The sequence below is a fragment of the Canis aureus genome, chromosome 26, assembly GCF_053574225.1.
Source record: "Canis aureus isolate CA01 chromosome 26, VMU_Caureus_v.1.0, whole genome shotgun sequence".
NCBI lineage: Eukaryota > Metazoa > Chordata > Mammalia > Carnivora > Canidae > Canis > Canis aureus.
This window is the reverse complement of record NC_135636.1, coordinates 40,342,045-40,368,890: the sequence shown is the minus strand read 5'-3', so window position 1 is coordinate 40,368,890 and position 26,846 is coordinate 40,342,045. Positions and strand designations below refer to the sequence as shown.

Sequence of the window (26,846 nt, the reverse complement as noted above, 5' to 3'; positions counted from 1 at the left end):
TGTGTGTGTTTCTTGTTTGATTTTGTTTTGGGGTTTTTTATTGTGGTAAAACGTACACAAAATTTACCATCTTAACCATCCATCAGTGGATACTTGGATTGCTTCCACCTTTTGACCACTGTGAACAATGTTGCTCTAAATACGGGTGTACACACATCTCTTTGAGGCCCTGTTTCGATTCTTTTGTGCATATACCCAGAAGTAGAATTGCTGAGTCATATGGTAACCCTATTTTTAATTTCTTGAGGAACTGCCATCCTGTTTTCCATGGTGGCTACACCATTTTACATCCCACCCCAACCAGTGTACAAGAGTTCCAATTTCTCCACATCCTCACCAACACCTGTTATTCCCTGGAGTTTCTGATAGTCGCCATACTATCGGGTGTGAGGTGGTTAAACAGTGTTAAATTACCCATGTGGAAAAGGTAGAGGAAGAAAAGGCCTTATATAGCATCATAATAAGGCCGGGATACGTTAGTGTCAGTACTCGGCTCATCGTCACTCCCACGAACCAGGGTCTGTGGAGATGCTCCTGGCAACAGGTAGCAAGGCTGTGAGGGCATTTTACTCTTTTCTTAATACAAGGTCCCCAAGTCCCCAAGTGGTTGGGCAGTTCTAGATCTTTCCAGTCACCCTCAGCCCATCAGTGACACCACCACCTCCTGGCCATGTGATGCCTCTCTCTAGCACCAGGCACATGTGCACACTAGTCTACTTCTAGGAAGGCAGGAAAGAGCCCCCAAGGCTGAACCCCCACCTTCTAAGATTTCTACCTTTTTACCAAGAAGAAAACTATTTCCCCAAAGCCCCCAGTGGAACCTCCTCACATCTCACAGGCAAGAACTGGCCGTGTGCCCACACATATGATTGGCTGGGGGGTGGGGGGGTGGGTAGCAATTTAGGCAGATTGCTGGCCCCACCCTCAGAGTCAGGATCAGCTGGCACGAAGTGGGCCAAGAGTCTGCACTTTTTTTTTTTTTTTAAGATTTTTTTACTTATTTATTCATGAGAAACACAAAGAGAGAAGCAGAGACACAGGCAGAGGGAGAAGCAGGGTCCATGCAGGGAGCCTGATGCAGGACTCAATCCCGGGACTCTGGGATCACAACCTGAGCCCAAGGCAGACACTGAACCACTGAGCCACCCGGGCATCCCAAGAGTCTGCATTTCTAACAAGTTCCCAGGTGACGCTGATGCTGCTGGTCCAATGACCCCCTCGGAGAAACTCTGGCTTAAAAGCTTACACCGCCTCTTCAGGGTGGTACATCGCCACCCAAAGAAAACCGAGTTTCTGCTGGTAAGGGAAAGAAAACAGCAGATGTCAGTAAAAATGAAGATGCTCTGCCGCAGGCTCCGTGTTGAGCTTGGTCGATCTATCTTTCTCACCTGCTGGACTCTAAGCCTCTGGAAGCAGGGTCATGAGAGTCACATTTGGGGCCTGAGGCTCTGAGGCTGAGCTATGGAGCATCTCACCACAGATGTGCAAGGCTGCTGGGCTCTCTGATAACCCTGATCAAGGCACCTCCTGTAGCAGCTCCAAGGCCAGACGAGTCTGTCCCAGTGGGTGCCCCTCCCCAGCAGCCCATGGGCCTTCCCTGTCCACATCTCCCCCCCAGGGAGGCCTGGCTTCCTGCTCTGAACTGCCCTGCGGGACCAGCACTCTGCCTGTGGATAACCCAAGAATGGCACTGTTTGGGGGTCTTTGCTGCTGCCTGCACCCAGGTGGACGCAGACAGACTGTGGCCATCCGTCCCCAGTAGCGTCTGTTAGTGGTCCATGGGGTGTGGTCTCCATTCAAGGCAAAGAAACAAGCCTTCATCCAGTATTTTCTGAGCAGACAACACCGAGAGCTCCTATGGCCCTGCTCATCACTCCTTTTGAAACAGAGTGACTGCAACTGCCAACAGGCATTCAGATTCCTTTATCCACAGGTTGCTGGTGAGGAATAAGATAAATGAAGCAAGAGCTGTCCTGCAGTTCACTCATTGACTCTGCACTCTTACGTTTGATCCAGATGACAGTCCTGGAGGGAAGACAGTGGGGCGAGATTTGGATGCCCATTTTACAGATGAGGCTCGAGAGTGCACGAGGCCCAAGGCCCAGCAGCAGGAAGCTGCACCAGAGCCCAAGCCCTCTGACCATGAGCACATGACGAATTTCGTAAGATCTGGCTGTGAATGGATGGACGAACCGTAAGTGGTTTCCTGCTTCAATCAAAGGAGTGAGTGAGCAAGAGAACAGAGCTCACCCTGTGACTGCATTTGCCACACAAAATGGTTCCCTTGTGGTTGGGGCCCCAGGCCAGCATTAGTGCATGTAGGTGGCTGGGGATCTGTTGATATTTTTCCATCTAACCCTGAGTTTGGAAGGTGGATGAAGGTTCTAGAGTCTGGGCTCCTTGCAACCTTGGACACATCACTTCCCCTTGCTGATCCTTGGTTCCCTAACTATAAGGACAAGGGTAGAATGAGAGACACGGAGTGCTCGGCCTGTTGTCCAGCCTGCCGCAGGTGGAGCAGGTGTTTGTCTTGTGTTTGTGGCCACCCAATCCCCTCTAACATCCCATGATGATTCTCACCTTCCCAGGCCAATTCCAGAAACTCGAATCCCCGCACTTCACAGTTGGGATGCAGTCATGTGGCCCAGGTTCTGCTAATCAGACACACCCATGGGAGACAGGACTTCAGTATGTGGCTTTGTGTGGTGGTGGCTGTGCCCAAGGGATCTGAGCTTCTAGAAAACACTGTGGCGAAGCTTTCAGTTCTTCCTGGAGCTCAGCAGTGACTGAGCCTTCAGAGTCCAAGCCCAATGTCATCAGGATGGACGCGGCGGCAGTGCGGTGTTGCCAGAGCAGCCCCTACGGTGTGGTTGAAGTCTTTCCTGGCTGTCCAGCTTCAAAGCCTGCATTCTGACCCTTCTGAGGATCTGAGGATACTTAAGAACTTTCAACAAAACCCCTTTCTTGTCTTCGCTAGCCAAAGAGGGTCTCCCATCAGCAACCACGTTCCTACTGACATACGCCGTAAGCGATCACCGCGAAGGGGGGTGATCTATGCCTAAGTGCTCTCTCCAAGGTGAAGGGGACAGACCAGGATAAATCCAGCTCATGGCAGAGGCCTCTGCTGCCGTCTTGGTCGGCAGCCCAGCTCTCATGGGCACGGCACCTGCCCGAGCCACAGACGACCGGATATAAGCACAAATGGATGAGTCACCAGGAGCAATCACAGGACGAGGATAAGCCTGGGTGCCAAGTGACAGAGATGTTGCCAAGCCATGCAGGGGACGGCACCGTGACTGACAGGAGGTACTTCTCAGGCCTGAGCCGTGGGGCGAGGTAAGGTCTTGCTGGAAGGAAGGTAAAGGCACACTTTGGGTGGCTAGAAGGGACCAGCCCTGGACACTGAGCAGGACAGAGCTGCCCCAGCCACTCTGCAGAGTCCTCCCAGGCTCAGAGAACTGTGCCAAGGTGGAAGGAGCAGAACTCCTGGGTCCTTCAGTCTCCTCTGTGTTGGGCCCGCAGTGTATCCCTGGGGATGGTGCTTCAGAAGCCTCTGGGGACAGTGACTCCCGTGTGCCGGGCTCTGGGCCACGCCGGGGGAGGGGGGGGTCATGTAGGCAGGCTCCCCCACAGCTATCCCAGTTCCTAGCCCCCATCCTCCAAGGTGGACACCTGGAGTGTGCCCCTTCCTCCTTATCCCCGCCTCCCCCCTCCCGCACCCCCAGCACTATCCACAGCCCATATGGACCCTTCTAGGCCTGGGCCTGGGCTTTGGCCAACCCATCCCAGCAGCCCTCCATCCCTATCCCCACCCACCTCACCCTTCCCACCTTCCCCACAACCACTAATCCTCTGGGGTTTTATTTACAATCTTTTAAGTTACCCACAACACTTACATCAGTGAGTAGGTGCTGGGGAGCCTCTGCACCCTCTGGGCAAACTTAAGCCACTCTCCTGTGTTTCCTGAGGTCCCCACCCCTGAGCAGGGCTCTCAGCCCCACCACAGATTAGAATCGTCTTGGGAGCTTTAAAACAATCCATGCCCATGAGGGACCTTATTAGGAGGGGTCATGAGAAAGCTCTAGAACTGAATTTATGGTGATCGTTGCACAACTCGGGAAATTTAAAAATCAATCAGCATGTGCTTAAAGTGGGTGAATTTTATGGTATGTAAACTATATTTCAATAAAGTTGTTTTTGAAAAAATACCCACATCTAGGCCCATGGCTACCCCCATTAAATCAGACTCTCTGGTTCGAGGCCTGGGCTGAGACCCACACTCTAATGTCATGGGGACTCCAGGCATTTCATTTCACTGCCACCATCACTCATATATTTACCCTAAGGGAGGAGGAATGACTCCATTCATTTTCTGGGGCTGCCCTAACAACCATCACAAACTGGGTGGCTTCAAACCACAGAAATGTATTCTGTCTTAGAGTCCTGGAGGCCATATGTCTGAAATCAAAATGTCCTTAGGGTCACACTCTCTCCAGAGGTTCCAGGGAGGATCCTTCCTTGCCTCCTCCAGCTTCTGGCACTTGCCCACAGTCCTCAGCGTTCCTGGGCTTACAGCTGCATCCCTCTCGAGCCTGCCTCCTTCCCTGTGTCTATGTCCCTGTTTTCTCTTCTTATAAGGACACCAGTCATTGGGCTGGGGGCTCGGGGCTGGGCCCACCCTTATCCTGTATGACCTCATCTTAACTATTTACATCTGCAAAGACCCTTTCTCCAAATAAGGTCACGTTCTGAGATTCTGGATGGACCTGAGTTCCAGACAGACACTATTATTCAACTCAGTACAGTGAGAACGGGACCCTAGGAAACCTTGCTAGGACCAGATGACCTGGGGACAGCTGTGGCCCCTTTCTGCCCCACTTCCTACAGTAACTGTGCCTCCATCAAGACCCCAGGCCTCTTCCAAGAAACAAGTCTAAGGTGCCACCAGGTGCCACCACAGGGACTGTGCAGGTGTGACATGGTGATGTCTATGTGTCAGCTCTGGGGGTTCCTCGGGGGCTCCTGAGCATGGGGGGTGGGAAGGAGGAAGAAGAGGAGGAAGAGGCATGTGGCCCACAAGGCTGGAACCCTTTACTCTGTCCCTTTATGTTAAAAGTCTACCAACACCGGCCCTAAACCAGGATGCTTCTCACAGCCTCCACAGTGACCAGGAGAGGATCAAAAAGGATACAGAGGTTGTGGACAGAAGTCTGTATCTTCAGGGTCAAGGTGTAAGATACCCATGAAATGATGGCAAGTCACACAAGCACACAGCTCCCAACTCAGGCCCGTGACCCAGACAGGGCCAATTTCAGTGCCCTGTGTTATGTCCCGGGGCTAAATGACTTGTTCAGGCAGACATGTGGAAAATAAGCCAGGTCAGTGGGATGCAGTCCTGGAATTCTGCTTAAAAAAAAAAAAAAAATAATAACGAGGTGGAATGGGAGGATTTATTGGCTCACATAATTGAAAGTTCCAGTGTTATCTTTCCAGCTTCAGGCACAGCTTGACCTAGGTTTTCACACATGCACTTGTTTCCTATTGCTGCATGACAAATTGCCACAAACTTGGCAGCTTAAGCCAATTTGGATTTATTATCGCACTGTCCCCATGGGTCAGAGATCTGGCCATGGGTTGGCTGGATCTTCTGCTCAGGGCCACAGCAGACTGAGATCAGGGTCTGGCTTCAATGTCATTTCACACTCTGGGTCCTCTTCTACACCCCCGGCCGTGGAAGAACTTAGTTCAACTTTTAGTTATAGGACAATGATTCCTGCTTGTTTGCCGTCTGTCATGCAAAAGCCACACCCTGCCAAGGGGCCTTTTCCATAGGATGGAATTTTGCCCTTTCCTGGCCAGCTGGAGCGTCTCTGATTCCAGGAAAGGCTCGGTCCCTTTAAGGATTTACACCTGATTGGGTCAGGCTTGCCCAGGACTATCCCTCTTTTGATTCATTCAAGTTCAACTGAATTACATCTTCAAAATCCCTTCCCCTTAACCTAATCATGGGAATGAAATCTGTCATATGCATAGTCCTGCCCACGCACAAGGAGAGGGAATGCACACCATTACAGGGCCCGTGTACCAGAGAGGTAGGAATGTTGGGTGCCGCCTTAAAATCACAGTACAGTTTGTCTACCTCATGGCTCTGCTTCTGCTTCAGGTCTAAGCCTACACGTGGCATCTGGTGGCTTCTTAAGGATCACCCAATTCAAACCCAGAAGTAAGAAAGCTCCTGTCACTCAATAGAGCAAATGAAAATGGGCCATTGATTCCCAATGGCTCAAAATGGATCATGTGCCCATGTCTGAACCAATCAATCACTGGTCAGAGCGTGGAGCACACAGATTGGCCGAGTCTGAGGCCTGTGCCCAAATCTGGAGCAAGGGGCCAGAGCCCCACCACAGAGGCTCAGGGATTGAAAATAGAGTAGGAACCAGTTTCCCCAAAGGAAAGTAGAGTTCTTGTTATAAAACTGGACAAACAGACCCTGAAAGCATCCCCTTTCTCCCACCAAAGTAAATATCTATGTATTCCATGCACACTCTCCGGGATAAACTATCTTATTTCCAGTCAGATGCAATTTTTATTGTTCAAATTTCCAAACATTTTCCCTGATTCCTAACTCATATGTTATTGCAACTTTAGCTTAAAAACTTGTATCTCCCTACATGCCCCTACATATGTTCATCTGTACTGAATATCCTTTTTTTTTTTTTTAATGCACAGGCCAATAATAAGGTAAAATTCCTAACGTTCTACCCTCCAAGGGCAGAGAGAGGAGACCTGCAGAGTCAAACCCCATGCCACTGGTTCACTCTCCTCCAACAGGGAGAGGAGGTTCCTTTGTCCCTTCCTGCCCCCAGTTCTCATGCCTCACTCCTGTGTGAGCCTCCAAGGGCCCAGACTCAGAGGTGTGAGCCAAAATATTTAGCAACGGGCCCTGACGCATCAGCTCAGATGCCCACTGTAAACAAGCAGAGCCTTTCCCAGGCCAAATGTTGACCTGACCAGCCTCTCAGAGGGCAGCATGTGGCCAACAGTGTGGCCACATCAGCACTTCCAAGAAGTTTTCCCTGGGGCATTATGCTTGGAGGCCGTTTCTGTGTGAGCCTGTGCATGGCCAACGGTGCTTAAAATCACAGGCCTCTGGCCAGCCGACTTAACATTAATTATAAGTGCACAAGGAAGGCTGGTTGTTATGTGCCAAGCACTGTTCTAAGCACTTTGTATATAAACTCATTAATAAGTCACAACAACCCAAGGAAGTAGAGACTATGTCATTATGCCCATTTGGCAGAGGAATTTAAAGGACGGAGGCCCAGAGCGACACACAACTGGTGAGTGGTAGTCCTGGGACTGAACCTCTGTGGCTTTGCCTCTGAACACTGGGGTCCCAACCTCTCTGTTTTACCACTTCTGTTTGAAAACATCACACACAGCTATATTCATTCATTCGTTTCACAAATACCTATGGAATACCGACTGTGTGCCAAACACTGTAATGGGCGCTAGGCCTATGACAGCAGACAAACCAGACGCAGCCCCCGCTCTCCTGCAGCTAGTGTGGGGTGCAGATGGGGGAGGGGGCGCTAAATGGACTGTGGTCATAGACACGGAATAAAAACAGAATTTTTTATAAGTGGCGTGTATAGAAAGGCAACAAAATAAGAAGGGAGAATAGAGAGTGCAGGAGACCAGGAAACATCTTTAGGTACAACAGGCAGGAGAGCACTCTCGGAGAGGTGACATCTGAGATGAGATCTGAATGATGACAAGGAGCCAAAGCAGAGAGAGGGCACTGGCAAGTGCAAAGGCCCTGAGGCAGAAAGAGGCTTAAGGAATAAAGAGAAAGACACCCTTGTGGCTCTGTTAATGTGAGCCAGCTGGGGAATGATTATGGAATTACTGTTCATTTCCTCAGGTGTGATAATGAAGGGGCGGTAATCTGGGAGACCAGCTTATTCGCAGGAGATGCACGCTCAGGTCGCAAGGGGTGATGTGCCATAATGACTTTTTTTTTTTTTTTTTCAAATGGTGCGGCAACACACAATCCACATGTGGCAAAACATTAACAACTGTTGATTCCAGGTGGAAGGTATAGCATACCCACTGTACTATTCCTTCAACTTCTTGGTTTGAGATTTTTTTTTTTTTTTTCTAGAGTAAAAATAGAAGACAGAACCCTACCTTGTCCACAGATTTGCAGCTGTGCTGCCCGGGGCCACGTTACTCATTTTTAATACTCAATTACCTGTGGATTAATGCTTGTGTGCCCCGTTTCATCACATCACAAATTACACGAGATTCACGTATTTAATCTTTTTTTTTGCCTACTTATCCCAAAGAGAACGAGCAGCGTATTGTTAAGCAACTAGACAAATTGTCACTGTTATCTGTGTTCCTTACTGGAGGCAGCGCGACCGTCTTTCATTGGTAAGAATTCAGAATAAACATCATGGCTCTTTGAGATCACTCATAAGCAGCCCCCAGGAGACTGCAATTACACCCATTTATAATTCTCCTACCTCCCAATCTAACCCTTGATTCATGAATGTGCACTTTTAGGCGTCGGGCGTTAGAATAAATTAGACTATACAATTACGTGTAATTAAGGGGGGAAATGGGTACCGTGCTGCAAAGATTAGCCCTGTTTTGCTGAAGTAAAAGTACGTCTGTGTCAGCGAGCCAGCCCAGGGAGGCAGCATGAAATACAATTAATGTTCTTCTGACTTAATGGGGGTTTATGGTGGCTGTTTTTCATTATCACAGTATCTCAAGAAATATAAACAGTTTCTCCCTAATGCGATTGCATTTCTACCGACAAGACAGCTTGGGTCTAAGTGAAAACTCCGCAGAATTAACCACAAATGTGTCACGTTATGGATGATGCTGGGATTTGTCTTTTAAAACCCGTGCAAAACTGTCCCCACTCAGGAGCTGAGAGAAGTTGGATCCCAAGCCCCTGGCGGTGGGTGACTCCGTGACCTCTGCTGCTTCTGTGCCAAACTGGCTCGGGTTATTAAAGCCACCTGTGCCCCGGTTTGGGGGCTCACTCGCATTCCCAGGCCCCCCCTCTGCAGCCATGTTTCTACTTTTAATGCTTCTCCTTCACACACCAATTTGTTTGAGACATGTTAAAAGCTTGACTTTTACAACCTCATAAAATCCCATCTCCTCCAACCCAAACGCAGCCAGAAGTGCTCGGACAATCAGATTGAGTTTCAGCCTCTTGACTGTGAAAACACACAGCAGGAGTGATTCTTTTTTTTTTTTTTTTTAATTGTTGTATAGGAGTTCCGGAAATAAAGCAGCATTCTGGCTTTGCGAGGGGGGTAGAGCCGGCCAGGCCTTGTGCGCAGAGGGCCGCCAAGGAACTCCCGGAAGGATGAAATGAGGCGTGTGGGTGTCAACAGAAAGGTCCCCGCGAGGTTAGACCAGCGAGGGGGGGGAGTCAGGACTGGCAGGAGGAGCCTGAAAAGCCCGATTATCCAGCCAGGACGCTCACAGAGAGGGGTGCCATCAGGGTGGCGAGGGACAGGAGAGGAGAGGCTGTCCCGGGCCATGGGGTTGGAGACGGGCCGGGGCTGGACTGTCAGGAGGCCGGAGGGTCCCGAGAATCACACTGGGGCCCCACCCGGGGCCCTGCACAGTGGCTGAGCGACTTCCCAGGCCGGGGGACATCTGAGCCCCTGAGTCCCCCCTCGTCTCCCAGGCACACACTGAGCCCCCTCCTGCCTGGAAGGGAGCTGGAAAAGTCAGGCTGAGGCCTCAGACCCAGAGGACCAGGGAGTTTGTTGTGAATTATGGGAGTGAGACGTGGCCAGAGGGCGCTTTGCAGACCTTTGACTCTGGGAGCCTCTGAGCTGGTGAGTGAAATCCTCACCTGAAACCGGATCCACAGCATCTGCCTACAGTGAGGACACGCACATGTGCTTGCACACATACATGTGCACAGGCGCGCATACACACACACGGACATGTGTCCGTGCACACAGATATACACAAAGAGACACACACAAGATCTGTCTCCTTCCTAAGGAAAGATAAGGGGCAAAACACAGATGTTTGGTCTTTGAACAGCAACAATGGAAAGAATAAATATCTAAAAATGATAATCAAATGACATCACCTCCACCTCCACCCCACCTACAGCCCCATGTAGGGGACTGTGAGCTGCCCCTCCTCTCCTGGGGTTCCCTGATGGGGAGAGGAGGATGGAGGAGAAAATTGTGGGCAGGGCCCATTTAGGGAAAAGGAGAGCTGCGTTCATGAACTTGAGGCCTAAAGGAAGGCAGTGTATTTTTTAACTTTTTTGTGGTAGACATCTCCCAACCTCTGAAATATTCTCCAATGTAAAAAGCAGGCAAGAGACAGATCTTACCTCCCTCCCCACTCCAGGCCCCAGACTTACCCCACGGGGCTTGGAGGACCCAGGTAGAAAACTGTCACAGGAGATACATGTTCCAAAGCCAGGCATAGTCTCAAATGGGTTAAAATCCCACTTGCCAACTTTGTGACCTTGGGCACGGCCCTTGACCTTTGTAAGCATGAGTTTCTTGAAAAATTGTTACGAGGATGACATAAGATAACCTGATAGAAACACTCAGCAACAGAGCACAGAATCTACTGGAACTGTACTTACTGTCTCCTATGGGAATCCCAGCCCCATGTGGCCGGTCGGAATTTTGAGACTTGGTAAGTGTAAAACATACACCGGATGCCAAAGACGCCATAAGAAAAAGGAACGTAAAAGGTCTCATTAATAATTTTTATATTGATTGCATGTTGAAGTGATATTTTGGATAGGCTAGGTTAAGCATATTATTAAAAGTAATTTGCCTCCTCCTTTTTTCACTTTCTCATGCAGCTACTAGAACATTTTAAATTACAACCATGGCCTCTTTGATGCTTCGACTAGACTGCGCTGTACTAGAAGCCCTGCAGTAAATGTGTCCTTCCTTCCGCAGAGATGAAGCAGAAGGGAAGGGAGTCCCCATTATTTTTTGGTCCGTGATGACAAAGAAGCAAGCCTGGCATTTTGTTCTAAGGCAAAAGAAAGGCAGAAAGAAGGTCAGCAACCTCAGTGGTACCAAAAGCGAGGTCAGAATTTGCTTTAAAAAAAAAAGAAGAAGAAGTTTCAGGTTTTCCTGATTTATCTAGACTGTAAATTGATCTGGGGTGGCTAAGAAGGGAGGTTAAGGTGGGGACTCTAGCGCCTCCAGCTGGGTTAGAACATCCAATTTGAATGCCAAATAGACAAAGACATTTCGGTACCCAACAGGACCCTCCTCTATTTTTATTTACTAAATACGACACCCCTAACTTGCACTAAGGCAGAGAAAAGAGATGCAGAGCTGCAAAGTAAGTGGCCTGGGACTTAGCAAAACCCTGGAGCCCAGCTTCTCCGGTTCAAATCCCGGGTCCGTCATTTAACAAGTGTCTGACCTTGGGCCGGTTACTTAAGCTCTCTGTGACTCGGCCTCCATATCTGTGTTATGGGCACAAGAATACTCCCCTTGTAAGATTATTAGGTCTACACTAAGTCGCCGGTGCCTACAAGCGCACCTAACTGCGGCAGCGTCTGTCTCCCCTCGGCAGCTCAGCGCCCTCTCTGTGCTGCCCGGTGGTCGGGTGGTCGTCCGCCGGCTCCTTGCCCACCCGGGTCAGCCCCGTCCCCCTCCGGCCTCTGCTGTGGCACCGGGGACCGTGGAAACCGCGGTGGACAGCACCACCTTGAGTCGGATTCCTCCCCTTTCGGAGGAGGAAGCCGGTCTCTCCTTTCTCTCCCATTCCCGGACCATCTCTGGGCAACGGCAGCTCTTTTCACTGGAGTTCAAGTTAGTACCTCGGGAAGCCTCCGGGGCGCTGGGCAGTTCACCCTGCGGTCTAGCTGGGCGCTCGGGCTGCAGCCGGCGGCTCCAGGGCCAGGTGCGCGGTGCGGGGCGAGCCGACCGGCGGGCTCTCGGCAAAGGGCGGCCGGGTGTTTGCAGACCCGGGCGGGCCCTTGTGAAAGCGGATAAAAGGAAACATTTATTAACGTGTCGCTGCGCGGGGTGCGCCGGGCCGGGGAGGAGCAAGGCGGCCCGCGGCAAGCCCGCTCCCCGTCCGCCCCCGTCCGCCCCCGTCCGCCCCCCGCGGACCCGGCCAGCCGCGCTCCTCACTTTATGGCGGGTTCGATTCGTTAGCGATGCGCCCCCCGCCTGCACGCGCACAGCGCACAGCGCACACGCGCCCCCCCGGCCCCGGGCGAACCCGCAGCTGCTGCAACTCTCCGCCGAGGGCGAGCGGGAGCGGGAGCCGGTGTGTGTCGGGTGAGTGTGCGTCCGTGTCCCGGCGGGGGTGCGCGCTCGGCGGCGGGAGCGCGGCCCGCGGGTCCCCAGGCGTCGGCGGCCGGACTTCGGGGCCCGGGCCGTGCGCCCCGGGGCGGGGGACCTGCCGGCCCGGCTACGCGTGCACCGAGCCCGAGGTAGCGCGGGGGTGGGGGGTGGGGAGCGCCGCGGGGGCCCGACCCCCACCCCCACCCCCACCGCCGCTCCGGCTCCGGCTCCGGCGCCCCCGCCCCCGCGCGCTCGCCTTCCCGGCGCGGAGGCCAGAGGGCGGGGCCGGGGCGGGGGCGGGGGCGGCCGGGGCAGCGCGGCCCGCGGGCTGGGGCGATGCGCGAGCGGCCCGGGCGGGGCGCGGAGCCGGACTTCGGCGAGGGCGGCGCGCCGGGGCGGGGGCGGGGGCCGGGGGCGGCGGGGCCGGGGCCGGGGGCGGGGGCGGAGGGGCGGGAGGAGGCGGAGGGCGGGGAGGAGGCGCGGCGGCGGCACTCGCCGGGGATGCGGCGGCGGCGGCGGCAGCAGCAGCGGCGCGGAGTCCCCTGCGCCCCGGGGCCCGGCCGGGCTGCGGCAGAGGCGGCGGCGCCCCGCGCGGGGTGAGGCCGGCGGGGCCGTGCGCGCGGGTGAGTGGGGCGCGGGGCGCGGGGCGCGGGTGGGCGGGGCGGGGCCGGGCCGGGTCCTCAGCCGCCGCAGCGCCGCCCAGGTGAGCGGGGCCGGTCCCGACCGCCCGGCCCCGGCGCTGCCCCGGCCCTGCCCCGGCGCTGCCCCGGCCCCTGCGCGGCGCGGAGGAGGGGGGGTGCGGAGGCCCCGGCGCCGGCGAGCCGCGGGGGGTGACCCGCTTGACCCCGCCGGCGGGCGAGGACTTCCCACCGAGGCCCTGACCCGCGGAGCGAGCGCGGAGGGCGCCGGCCGCGGGGTGGGGGGTGGTGGGGGTGGGGGGCCCCGACCCCCCCCGACCCCCCGACCCCCCGACCCCCCGACCCCCCGACCCCCTCGGGTGCAGGGAGCGGGCGGACCGGCCGGAAGCCGAGCACGTGGGGCTCGTCCAGGCGGGACCCGGGAGGCGCCGGGCCGGGGCTTCGCGTGACCGGGACGCGCGGACAGGATCGAAACGACAAACTTCCTCCCAGGCCAGGTCAGAGCCAGTTCTCCTCGCCCTGGCGACGGCGGTGCCTCCAGGCTCCCGAGGCCTTCAGAAGGGACAGGGAGGCGATTTCTAGGAGTGCACTTTTTTTTTCTTTTCTGGATCTTTTTTTTTTTTTGGTTTTTTGATAATTCTTTATAGTAGTTCATTCATTCGTTCTGCAAGCGTCTGTGGAGTATGTCCTCGGGCCCGGAACCCCCGTTAGTTCCAGGGAAAGGCGATGATCAGGGTCTAGTTCCTGATCGCTTCACTCTGAGAGCAGCCTAGTAAAGAGACACCCGCAAATCCTGGTGGGGCACAGTGACCTCTCTGCAATTTCCTACCTGCCCAAAGACAAGACCCGGCCGCCTGCACCCAGTAGGACGACCCTCAGCCTCCCCTCCCTCCTTCCTCACAGTTCTGCATCCTTCCCTGCCCCCTCTCCTCTCTCTCCAGCAGCTTGTTTTAATCACTTTTTGAGTTAAAAGTCAATATTTAATTAACCAAGTAATTACATTCAGCTTACGCTTGAATCTGGGTATTTGCACATCTGTGCATGCCCGGGTGTCCACCCCGGTCCCCTCCATCCGCCCCAGCCTCTGCCGCTCAGTGCCACCCTCCCTTCCTTTGGGGCAGTGAAGGGGAGGCTGCTCTTGAGCGGGTGCTCTGGTAGGATGGGCTTTCCCTGGAGGACACCAGAGTCTCTCCCCCAGAGCAGCAAGAGTCACTCTCATCTCGTGGTTAATAGTGAAGGGGATTTCTTACTGCATCTCCGCTACCCATCACAGAACCACTGGAGGGGTTTAATTAAATGAAAGCCATTCCTATGTGTGTAAAGGGGGGTGGGGAAGACGGGCTGGAGACCACTCACCTTGTAAGGGAAGTTCTTCCAGCTTTTCTTGTCCTAATCCTGGAGAACACTCGTCAAAACAGCTGGTCCAGGGGTGTGGGTTAGTATTTCTACTAAGCAGTTTGAAGGGCACCCATCTCCGTGGACTTTTGCACATGAAGGATCTGCCTTCCTTGGGCCAAGCTTATGTACATAAATGCCCAGTGTTGACATAACTGCCAAGGCTGAGAGTCATTGTGGGTTTGGTGTTTGGGCTTTGCATATAGTTTTGGGGTTTTTTTAATTCGAATTTATGGCTTTTTAAAAACCCCTAATAACATGTTAAGTTTTCAGACTTAAGGATTGAATACTGAGTTAATTGTAAAAAGCCTAGGCTTGGAGGAGGCCAGTGTGGCTGTGTGTGTGTGTACGTGTGTGCACGTGCTTGAGTACGCACACGTGTCCCCTGCCCAGCAGCTCTGTTCAGCCGTCATCCCAAAGACCTCTTTAAAGTACAGTTGCACACCCTGACGCGTGTGCCTTTTGATTTGGGAGGTGACATTTCCCTCTTCCTTTCCCTAGGTGGGTTTAATTTATCTGTCTGGACATGCCTCAAGGGGGCAGCTCCTGGTCTCCTAAGTTAGCCGGCCTGGCATATCACCCAAGTCTGTTCTTAGTCCTCCAGAAAGAACGCCTTGTCTTCCAGAAGAATAGCAAAATTCCTAAGCAGCTTGTAGTTCACAGGAAAAGCTTACTCTAGACTTAGGACGATAGATAACACCTATGCAGGGTTTTATAAGCCAAACACTGATCTAGCCCCCATTACCTAGTAACTCACTTAAGTCACACAAAAACCCTGTGAGCCAGGTCCTGTGATTTTCAACATATTAAAGAAGAGGAAATTGGAGGCACAAGGTTGGTGACTTGCTGACAGTTGATCAGGGGTAGAGCCCAGTTATAAGGGGCCCTGAGTTTCCAGGGTCCACTCTGACCCACTGCACTCTCCTCCCTCCGTGCCCTTGGTCTTTCTTTCCCCCAAGCGTCAAAGAAGTACATGCTCAGTGAAAGAAAACACATTTAGACAATAAAAGTTTGAAAGGGAGAAGCCCATCAGTAATCCTACTTCCATCCAAAAATCCCCACGATTTGGGGGAATCTCAGATTTGGTTCGCAGGGAGGGCTTTGCCTGGCGATGTTTCCTGCCAATTCGCACACACACCCCTAGTTAGAAAGCAAAGGGGCAAGTCAAATGTGGCTGATAGAAAAAAGCATGACATCTGAGATGAAGGTTTCTGCCCGCTGAAGGCACAGTGGTGGGAGGATTAAAATTCTAGAGGTGAGGCCCTCTTGTGGTTGGAGATGGAGTCACATTGGCCTGACCCTGGAGAGGTGGCCCTGAGGTTCCCAGTTTTCTATCAGGCCTGGGCCCTGGGTGGCTGGTCCACATTGGAAAGGGCCGCCTCAGTGCTGACCTGCAGGTGAGGGCGGCCTCACCTGAGCCTGCCTGCCTTATGATGAGCCCTGCCTGGGGAGTCTGCAAGGCCCCTGATCGGATTCAAGGCGCTCCCTAATTGGAAGATCATTAGGATCGTTATAATTAATTGACATCCTGATAAATGGCGTGATTGCCTAATTGGGATGGTTGCTAGGGAACTAGGCCTCACTTGGAACCCAGAGGGGAAGTGGCTTTGGACTGGCTGCAGTCGGGTGTTAGGGTTACACACCCAGCAGGGAAGGGGGGGTGGGGAGGCAGGGCACAAAAGCAGCCTCCACCCGCATCTGTCGGTGTTTACTGAGCAGCTGCTGTGTGCAAGTCGCAAATGGAATATCAGTTAGGAGTATTTTCATAAAAGGACTGTAAAGTAATCAGGATTTCTGATACGCAACAGAAAGAGAAAAAATCTCAAAGCAGCATAAGGCCAAAAGAAAGGGACATGTTGGCTTTTATAACCAAAGAATGCTCAGGTAACTCTAGCTTCAGGCACAGCTGGGGTCAGGGCTCAGATTCTGTGATGAGTATCGGTTCCTCTGCATTTCTGCTCGTCCTTCCACGGGGCTCGTTTCCCTCTGGCTCCAGGGGTGGGCAGGCTCTGGCTCCATGGCTAGGGGAGCCAGACTGCCTGGCTACCTGCCCAGCTGTGTGATCTGGGGAGTATTAGTTAACCTCTCTGTGCCTCGGTGTTGTCATCCAACAAATGACGAGGATCGTAGCACTTATCTCCTGGTTTGTGGTAAAGGATGAAACGAGATCATCAATGTCAAGTGCTTAGCACGGCGTCTGAGCTCGGCAGGCTCTCAGTGAACACTGGCTGTTATCATAATTGAGGTGTCCGGGTTGGCTGCTGAAGAGCGGTCCTCTTGTCCTCTCCAGGTCAAGCCCAACAGGAGAGGACAAGCCTCTTTTCTGGAAAGCCCATCCTCGCCCAGGCGTCCCTCTGAGGGGACTGGTGTATGTCATGTGCTCACACCACACCAATGCTGGCCGAGGGAATGAGTTGGCTGGGCTCCCGGGCCCCACCCTGGAGCTGTGGAGAGAGAGACTGAGCCCCCGAAGCCCTGGAGAACATAAGTTAGGGGGATCCCAGTGAAAGGAAGCCCATTGCAGGGGAGGCAAATAGCCAATACCTACGATGAGGGGAAACGCAAATGTGGTCAGATGGACCTGTTGCCGTTTCAGTCAAGGTTAGGGCAGCGTGGAAACATCTGCTGGGTGGGCAGTGTCCCCTCCGTCTCCACTGGGATCAGCAGGCACTGGAAGCCTGGCTTTTCTGCCTTAGTGTCTGAAATATACAGCCTGGCCTTGATTCTGTGTTTTCTGATGGCCAGGGGCAGTGTTTGCCCACCCTCCCACCATGAGAATCCTCTGAAGATATTTGTTTAAAAAAACCCACAAAATCCTGGGCAGCCCGGGTGGCTCAGCGGTTTGGTGCCGCCTTCAGCCCAGGGCGTGATCCTGGGGACCCGGGATCGAGTCCCATGTCAGGCTTCCGGCATGGAGCCTGCTGCTCCCTCTGCCTGTGTCTCTGCCTCCTCTATCTGTTTCTCAAATAAATAAATAAAATTTTTAAAAAATCCAGACCCTGCTGATCAAACTCCCAAGGAGGGCCCTGCCTGCTGGAGAGTGAACCAGAGTAGCCCACGTGTGTCCTGCCTCAGCAGGGAGGCTTGGGAAAGGGGACCCTGGGGGATGCCTATCTTGTCTTCCTGCCTGATGCAGGGGCTGTCAGGGGGCAGGGGAAATGCCCTGTGTGAGGTTAGGGGTGAGAAGGCATCAGGAAACTGCTCTCCAGAGCAAGAGAGCCTTCCTTCTATTTGTCCACGCACACATGTTTATTGAGCAGCTGCTATGTGCCAGGCACAGGTTAGGCATCCAGATGAACAAGAGAACACCTGCTTTGTGGGACTTACATCCCAGAGGATGAAAAGCAGATAATAAATATACAAGCAAAGCCCACAAATGAGACTCTTTTGGGAAGTGACAGGCTCTACAGTAAAAAGAAATAGCCTATGATGAAGAATTGGCTGTGTGATGGGGGAGGGGCAGGGAACAGGCTCTGGCAGGTTAACCTCAGGGGAGACCTCTCCCGGGATGTGACCTCTGAGCTGTGACCTAAATTTTGAGAATGAACCAGCCTCAGAAAACTCTGAGGGAAGAGCATTCCAGCTAGAGGGAAGTGGAAGTAGACAGGAGTGGCCTGAGACACCTGTTCAAAACACAGAAACCTGGTGGGGAGGGGACAACAGAAGATGAGGTCAGTGGGGAGAAATTTAGATCTTATTTCAAAGGAAAGGAAAACCGTTGAGTTTTAAGCTAGGGAACGATATGGTTTGTGTTTTAGAAAGATCTTCACGGCTCTCCTGGGAGGGATGCTCTGCAGGTGGCAGCTGGGACAGGTGGGTGGAAACTGATCCTGGCCTAGGTGGCTGTGCTGTCAGTGGACATGGAGTGAAATAGGTGGATTGGAGATCATTTTGGAAGCAGAGGCAGCAGAACTTTCTGGTGCCTTCCATGTTCAGAATGAAGGAAAACGCTGTGGCTTCTCAACCAGGGGCAATTTTGCCGCTGCGCACCCGCCCCCCGCCCCAGGGACATTTAGCAATATCTGGAGACATTTTTGGTTGTCACAGCTAGGGAGAGGTTGCTATAGGCATCTAGCAGGTGGAGGCCAGGGCTGCTGTTAAACACCCCCCCCCCCCCAGTGCACACAGGGGCCCCCATGACAAATAATATTGACCATTGTGCCGGGGAACCAGAGGCGATTAGACCGCCTGCGGGGCATGGGGGGATGATCCAGAATTAGTCATGGCATTGTTGGGTTTGAGATGACATGGGGGTCTGAGCACTCAGTGGCTGTTGTTTATACGAGTCTGGGGCTGGTGGCCTAAGTCTGGGAGTTTTTGGAGCACTGATGTTATTTGAGGCCATGGGACTGGGCAGGATTGTCTAGGGAAACGTATTTTGTTTTCTGGTATGGTCCCCTCCTCCTACCATGCCTGTCCTGCATCTATTTGATGAATTTCTTTCGCACACCCCACATGCTCACCTCTTTATGATACTCCTGAGAAATTCCCAAAGGCCCAGGCTGAGCCTCCACTTGTCCATCTCCTCATTGCTCAGTGATTAGCAGACACTACAACGGATGCCCTTGGAGATCTAAGGTCAGGTGGGCTCTTGGGCCTCGCAGGCAATATGGTACCTGCTTGGTACTTCCTGTTGGTGTGGTCTTCAGAGCTTCTCCTCCAGTCCAGACCCAGACTAAATAGAATTCTCTCTAACCAGAGACCACCACCATTTTGAATTCTACATGGTCTCTTAATACGATTCCAAAACATATGTTGTCCGGTGGCCCTGGCCTCTGACGTGTAGCTTTGTCTTATGAAAGCCTGGCTCACTGCTTTGTTATACCTGGGCCCTGCTTGCAACATAGGTAGGTTCTACCCCAAACCCAGAGTCATGAGTAGGTCTTGTAAGTGAGTTGATGGACAGGGCCATCCCCCTGGGACCATGAGCAGTACCCAAGATGTGTTTGGCCAGGTGGAAGCCAGATGTATTAGGTGAAGAATGTTGCCAATAGACTTTCTCATTGGCTCCCAGTCAGGGCCGCAGTGGGTGACTTGACCCACCTCAGCTGCCAGAAGAGAGGAGCTTTTTGAAAAGAGAATGAAAAACAATTAGTTCCCAGAAGTTCAGGAGATGTTCATGCTCTGGTGAAAATCAGCTCATCCAAAAGCTGCATTTCTGATCTGCTCTAGAGACAGACACTGTCCACAGACTTGTGAATGCAGGTCACTCTTCTGGATATTTCAGGGAAGAGGAAATCCTACTACAACAGTTCTCAGTGGCTTAGAGTCCTAATCATTTGAATGTGAATCAAGATGTATTCACTGCAAGTAATAGAATTCCTGGCTGAGAGTGGCTTGTACAATAGAAACATTAGTTCTCACTTAACAAGAGTCGGAGGCAGGGGAGCCCTGGAGGCAGTTTGTTTGCACAATAATGTCTTCAAAGACCCAGGATCTTCCTGTCCTCTGTTCCTCTGTCCTCCTCCTGTCTCTGGCCTTGCTCTTCATGGTCTCAAGATGGCTGCTGCAGCTCCAGACATTATATCTCCATTCAAAGTGAGAATAAAAAGCAGGACTCCCTGCTGTTTGTCTTTTAATCAGAGAGCAAAATCCTTCCAAGAACACCGTCACCCCAGCAGACTTTGCTTCATGCCTCATTAGTCCAGGCTTGGGTTTTGTACCTCACACCTAAGCCAAACACTGGCAGAGGGAAGTGGGCTTTTCATTTGACTTAGCTCAGGGGTTCCCAAAGTGAGCAGATCCGACACCATCTTCTTAAAGCAAATATTTTTGGCATGTTTACCTGAAATAAATTCACAGATAATAGAACCTATCTGCGCGTCTTTTAACTGATCAAATACTCCGACTGTAATTTAAAGGAAAACCAAGAGGGAAGTGAGTTAGAGGAAACCATATGTATGCTGATATCTTAGACACAGCTCCACTGGAAGACCAATGAAGCAGTCAGAGGCCCACACTAGTGTGGGATCACATAAATCTGACAGGTACAAACGCAGTAGGGTATGAACATGTGGTTTGGACAGCTCAAATACCACAAGTGCTACAGCCATAAACAATGTGATTTTCCCAAATAGTGAACAATTTCGCAAAATTTCTAAACAAAACAAACTGCAGTCTTCCCTCCGTTTGCTTAGTGGTTGCATTCCCAGAACATTCAGTGTAGAGTAGAACCAGGCAAAACATCTCTTGTGTTTATATGTGAAATGGGGTTCATCTCTGAGGTCAGGTAACTGACCGTAAAAGCTCTTTCACGTGCACGAGCATCTTGTGGGACATTACAAAGTCGTGCTGGAAACAGGGCAGCTCTTCACGGTGGGGAGCGTTGCAAATTATCCAGCATCCCTGCATGGCCGCCAGATGCCAGAAACGTCCCCCAGTCACTGTGACAACCAAAAAAAAAAAAAAAAAAACCTCACAAATTCCTGTGAACACCCCTTTGGGCTGATTTCACCCTTGTGAGAACCGTGGGCTTAGACTAATGCTGGTTTATTGCCAGGATGAGGGTCTACCTCCTTAACAAAGTTAGGGTCCTGTAAACTGACTTTTGGAATGACTTTGGGGTGGGGGAGCACCCACAGCTTCTGCCTCAGAGCTGTCCCAAAGCCCCTCTTTCTGCTTCTTACTTGCCTTGTAGACACCTTCCTATGATGTCCTAGTCCCCTTGGGTGGCACAACCCCATGCAGTTAGCACGGACCAGCCTCTCCGGCAAATGGGGTCATGAGTTCTTGGGTGCATCCGGGTATCAGTGGGCTTCCACCTGGGGAGGAGATAATGAAAGTACAGAAGACACATCTCGGAGGATCAGTAGGTCCCAGGGGTTAAGAGGATGCTCTCTGGAGCCAGACCTCCAGCCCAGCCACTTAGTAGCTGGGTGGAGCTAGCTGGTCAGGTCACAGAACCTCTCTGAGCCTCAGATCCCTCTTCTGTAAAATGGGGATAATGATAGTTAGCTTCCTGGCAGCCTCCCCACCTCCGGCACTCAGAGTGAGACACGAGTACAGTGAGTGGGCACATGGAAACTGCTTCCAGAAGTCAGGCGTCATTGCTTATATTTGTAGATCGTTTTTAGCTTTTTTTTTTTTTAATTGAGGTGTAATCGACTTATAACAATGTACTAGTTTTAGGTGTACAGCATAGTGATTTGACATACATACATGTTGTAAAATGATTATTACATTAGTTTTAATATCCATCATCACCCAGTTAAATGTTTTTCCTTGTGATGAGAATTTCTAAGATTTATTCTCTTAGCAACTTGCAAATACACAGCACCATTAACTACGGTCACCCTGCTGTACATTGTGTCCCCGGTTATCACCGGAAGTTTACACCTGTTGACCACCTTCACCCATTTTGCTCACCCCTCACTGCCCACCTCTGGCAGCCACCAAATCTCTTCTGTGTATGAGTTCCACGAGTTTTGTTTTAAGATTCTGCATCTAAGTGAGCTCACACAGGGTTGTCTTTCTCTGACTTATTTTGCTAAGCCCCATGCCCTCCGGGTCCATCCACGGTGACCGCAAAGGGCAGGATCTCCTCCTTTCTCCAGGCTGAGTAATATTCCATGTGTGTGTCTATACACCACCTCTTCTCTGTTCGTTCATCCTTTGGTGGATATTGAGGCTCCTTCCGTGTCTTGGCCGTTGTGAATAATGCTGCAGCAGACGTGGGGGTGCAGGTATCTTTAGTGATTTCATTTCCTTCGTCTAAATGCCAGAAGTGAAAATGCTAGATCATAGGGTAGTTCTGTTTTTAATTTCTGATGGGGGAACTACCCGCTGCTTTCCACACTGCTTTCTTCTTAGCATCTCGAAGTGCTTCTGCGCCTCCTCCCGTGACCTCTCAGCCACCCTGTCCACAAGGAGTGCTGCGATCTGCCCCCTGCAGAGGATGGAGTCCAGCTCAGAGAGACGCCACAAGTAGGCCAGGTAACTAGAGCCTGAGCGTGAGGCTTCCTGACCGTATGAGGTCCACTGTGTCCCACTCCCACCCTGCCCTCACCCACCCCACACTTAGGCCTCAATCAGGCCAGCTCAGGAGGGGAGCAAGCCTTGGGGACCCATCTGTAGAGCCCCGAGCCACTTCTGGGAGCCCAAAGTGGGCTTGTCACCACGTACTCAGGAGATGCTCATAAGCTGAGCAGGAGTTCATAATCAATCTCCAGGGCGGCACCCAGGCCACACCCAGACCAATTAAATCAGTGCCCCAGGGTTGGGGCTGGGGCATCAGGATATTTTAGGGCTCCCAAGTGACTCCAGTGTGCAGCTAACACAGGAAGAGAAGGTGCTGGATGGGATGCCTTCTGCTAGGCATTTCTGCAAATAGATGGTAGCGGCTCCTGTAATAAAACCGTCCTTCTTTGGCCTGTTGTACCTATAGAAAAGTCCAGACTCCTTGGGGTAAGCTACCCTGCCCTGTACCACCTGGCCTCTGCCCCCAACTCACACCCCACTCCTCAAAGCTTATTAAACTGTCACACTAAAAAAAAAATAATAATAATAATAAAAAAAATAAAAAATAAAAAAAATAAACTGTCACACTGACCTCTTCTCTGTTCCTTGGCCACATCCAAGTTTGTTCCAACCTCAGGGCCTTTGCACTTGCTGTCTCCTCTGTCTGAACATCACAAGTGTGGCTCCTTTTGATCCATCAGGTCTCAGCTCAAACGTCACATCCTTATTAGATAATGCCTAAAATGACGCCTGTGTTATGTTGATCACACCACTCTCTGGAATTAACTCAATGTACTTGCTTATTTGTCCTTTGTCCTCTCTCACTAAAAAGTAAGCCCCGTGGCCACAAAGCCAGGTCTGTCTCGTTCACTTCTGTATCCCTAGCACCCAGAGCAAGTCCCAGCACTCTGCATGCTCGGGAGATATTTTTTGGTCGAAGAAATCTGGAAGGAGGCTTGAAGATGCTCTGCTGGGTCTGAATCTAGAGTTCAGGGATCCGAGCTCAAAAGTGACTGCTGAAGGCAAAGGAGTCAAAACCAGCGTGTCACTTGCAGGAAGCAAAGGGGGGAGTGGGAAGAGTTGCCTTTGCACACTCCCCAGTCCCTGGACCCTCCTTGCACCCCATGCAGTGCCGGAGCTGGGATTCATGCTGACATCGCTCAGAAAGGGGCAGCCATCCCCCTCAGGCCACAGCAGGGGCATCAGACCCTGTGGAATGGCCTGTGGAACCCTCCGCTTCTGACCGGTCTCAGGCCACTTGGGACGTGCATGTTAATCCATAAGATCAGTGATGTGAGGTTTCTGCAGGTGCCCTGTCTCTGCACCTGCATTGTCCCCTCCGGAAAGGAACTGTCACAGCTCAGACCTGCCTCTCTCTCCTCCTCTCCTGAACTCACACCCCTGAAAGCTCATGTTTCTACACACCAGGCAGTGTTCTAAGTGCCCACTCAGGTGTATGCACGGTAACTCCGTGCCACAGGCTGTGTCCATCCGTTCACGCTGCTCTATCAACATCAGAGACTAGCAGGATTGTAAGCAACAGATTTCTCACCAAGGTCACGGTGCCAGCAGATTCAGAGTCTGGTGAGACACCACTTCCTCATTCACAGATGACACCTTCTTGTGTCCTCATGTGGCAGAGGGGCAAGGGAGTTCTCTGGGGTCTATTTTATAAGGACACTAATCCCATTCATGAGAGCTCCCCCCTCGTGCCTCATCACCTCCCAAAGACCCCACCCCCTAATAGTATATCGTATTGGGGATTAGGTTTCACCATATGAGTTTTGGGGAAACACAAACATTCCATCTATAGCACAGAGACCCTTTAATCCCCATTTTCCAGACAAGGAAGGTGGGATGCAAAGAAGTCTCCCCGTGTTCTGTCCTATTAGAGAAGGATGTCACAGGCTGGCTAAGCAGGGTCTGTGTTCAGCTCACAGAAGCGTTTAACCTACATGCTGTTTTGAACATATTTTAAAGTTGTCAGATCTTTTAAAAATTGTGAGATTTCTACATTTTAAAAATCAGAGTTTCTAATTTGTGGGGGGAAAAAAGGGAGACGGGCATGTCTGGCCGCCTTGAGTTCCATCCCCACCAATTTTAGGTTCACCACTTTGCCACAGTCCCTCCCGTTCCCTATTGTCTGAAGCTGCAATCAGGTTCACTTGCCACTGGTCATTGCACTTGCCCTGCTGGTCTCATCGTGGAGCAGTATTTCTTTGTGTTCTTAACGCCTCTATCAAGAGTGTAGAGTGAGAGCTGGAGAGAAGGGAGTGTGTGGGTTTTTCTTTCACTCACCCACTTCATTTAGGTCACCTGCCTGGCCCACATGGGCATTGGAGTTCACCCTCAGCCACAACACTTTGTTCAAATCAAATGGCCACATTTCTAGAGACCATGCGTTGCAATTTTGTTTATAATAATAACAGAAGTCTAATATCTATTGGGTACTTGTTGCCAAGCATTTGGTCATCACTACAAAACTTTTGATCAGAGCCTGTTATCATCTCCATTTTGTAATTGAGGAAACTGAGGCACCATGGGTGATGCCCCCACTGGAATAGGGGCTCCTTAAGCTTGTTCATCTTCCTACCACTTGTGCTCAGATGACTGGCCGTTTGAAACCATGATTGAAAGAATGAATGAATGAGGTTCACATCTAAGTGTTCATCTGATTAAAGCCATTGGCCCCTGGAGACCAAACATCTTGATTCATCACAGGTCGTTTGTGATACTCCAGTTGGAGGAATGGGCTCTAATCAGTGTCATTCAAGGCTCTTTGGTTGTGTTTCTGGTTGTGACAGATCACCCCCAGCTTGGTGGCTTAAAGCAACATTGTATTTGTAACAATTCTGTGGGTTGCCTAGTGGTTCTCCTGCTTCCTATAATATAAGCAGGAAGATCCAAAATGGCTAAACTCAAATGGCCAGCCCCTAGTGCTGGTCACCAGGCAGGAGTACACTGGGGCCATCCACTGAATCCTCCATCCTCCTTCATGGGCCTCTTCCCACAGCTGCTTGCACTTCCTCACAGTATGGTGGTCTCTGAGCGGCATGGATCCTAGAAACACAAAAATGAAAGCTGCCAGGCCTTCTAAGGCTTTAGCTTAGGAAGCTCTAGGGCCCCTACCCCTCGAGCAGGAGTTGCTGGAGAAGGGGTTCCAATGGGACAGATGCACCCTGACTTTTTCCTTCTGCCCTTGACACTCCTTTTATTTTTTTTATTTATTTTTTTTTGTTGTTGTTGTCTTGGAACAAAATTTATTTATTTATTTATTTTTTATTTTATTTTATTTTATTTTTTATTTTTTTAATTTATTTTTTATTGGTGTTCAATTTACTAACATACAGAATAACCCCCAGTGCCCGTCACCCATTCACTCCCACCCCCGCGCCCTCCTCCCCTTCCACCACCCCTAGTTCGTTTCCCAGAGTTAGCAGTCTTTACGTTCTGTCTCCCTTTCTGATATTTCCCACACATTTCTTCCCCCTTCCCTTATATTCCCTTTCACTATTATTTATATTCCCCAAATGAATGAGAACATATAATGTTTGTCCTTCTCCGACTGGCTTACTTCACTCAGCTTGACACTCCTTTTAAAAGTCAAATGCCTTGTGAGAGTCTGATTGACCAACTTTGGTCACATGATCACCGCTGGGTCACATGGCAGGAAAAAGTGACACAACCTGGCAGGGGAGAGAAAAATCCTCAAAAGGAAATTGGGTTCCGAGGATCAAGAGAAGGGGACCAGATGCTGGGCAAAGTTAGAAACCACCACTCAGCCCCTGAATAAATGACACCTAGGATGAGAGATTATCATTTTTGAATAAGTAGCTGGAAGATGGATGGATGGATGGATGGATAGATGGGTAGAGGAATGATTGAATGCGTTTTTTAAAAATCTAGTATAAGTAGAATGCCCAAGGGGCACCTGGATGGCTCAGCCAGTTAAGCATCTGACTTTTTATTTCAGCTCAGGTCAGGCTTTCAGGTCCATGAGATTAGCCCTGCATCAGGCTCCATCCTGGGTGTAGAGCCTGCTTAAGATTCTCTCCTCTTTCTTTTCCAAAAAAGAAAAACAAGAATGCCCAAGTCTCTGGTCTCTCTTCCAGGTCAGGGAGCCCATAACCCAGGCACTGCTGGGGGCCGAGAGCCCTCTTTATGAAACAGAATCAGCTCCCAGAATCCCTGCTGTGCCTCAGCATCCTAACCCCAAAAATGGGGATAATCTGAGCTGGCTCCTGGAAGGGAGAGCATGTGCAATAATGAGGGAACCTCCAGCACAGTGAGTGTGTTCCCGCCTCCCCAGACCCCACCCCGCCTGGACACTGGCAGCCAGCTCTCGCACCTTCTCTTGCAGCCACTGGACACCCAGTGACACCCTGTGAGTCCCTCAGTGTGGTGAGACTGCCAGTGGGAGAAACTGAGCCAAGCATAAAGAGCACCTCTAACCTATGGCTTTTCTCCCCTCGGCAGTCTATTTCCAGCTGCTGATTGGATTGCACAGCATGCCAGGGTTGGAAATGGACCTGTCATG

The 26,846-nt window shown here is 51.5% G+C and overlaps 2 protein-coding genes across 9 annotated transcripts in view; one reads left to right on the top strand and one right to left on the bottom strand.

Annotated features, from left to right (window-relative positions):
- Positions 1 to 1,012: 1,012 nt before the first annotated feature.
- Positions 1,013 to 20,704, bottom strand: LOC144298744 (uncharacterized). The gene is made up of 3 exons (XM_077874052.1): positions 20,592 to 20,704; positions 11,849 to 12,447; positions 1,013 to 3,347 (listed from the first exon to the last, which is right to left on the bottom strand). The coding sequence occupies exons 1-3, from the start codon at positions 20,702 to 20,704 to the stop codon at positions 3,211 to 3,213; spliced, it is 849 nt and encodes a 282-aa protein (XP_077730178.1). The 3' UTR covers positions 1,013 to 3,210.
- The window catches only part of SULF2 (sulfatase 2), a 118,674-nt gene continuing 103,648 nt past the window's right edge, over positions 11,821 to 26,846 (top strand). For 2 of the 8 annotated variants that reach the window (XM_077873488.1, XM_077873490.1), the window contains exon 1: positions 22,175 to 22,285. The gene's annotated coding sequence lies outside the window, so the exon portion shown is untranslated. Of the gene's footprint in view, positions 11,841 to 11,913; positions 11,932 to 12,136; positions 12,315 to 12,450; positions 12,470 to 12,819; positions 12,944 to 22,174; positions 22,286 to 26,846 lie in introns of those variants that run through there. The other 6 variants (XM_077873494.1, XM_077873493.1, XM_077873492.1 and 3 more) reach the window with 6 other exon arrangements.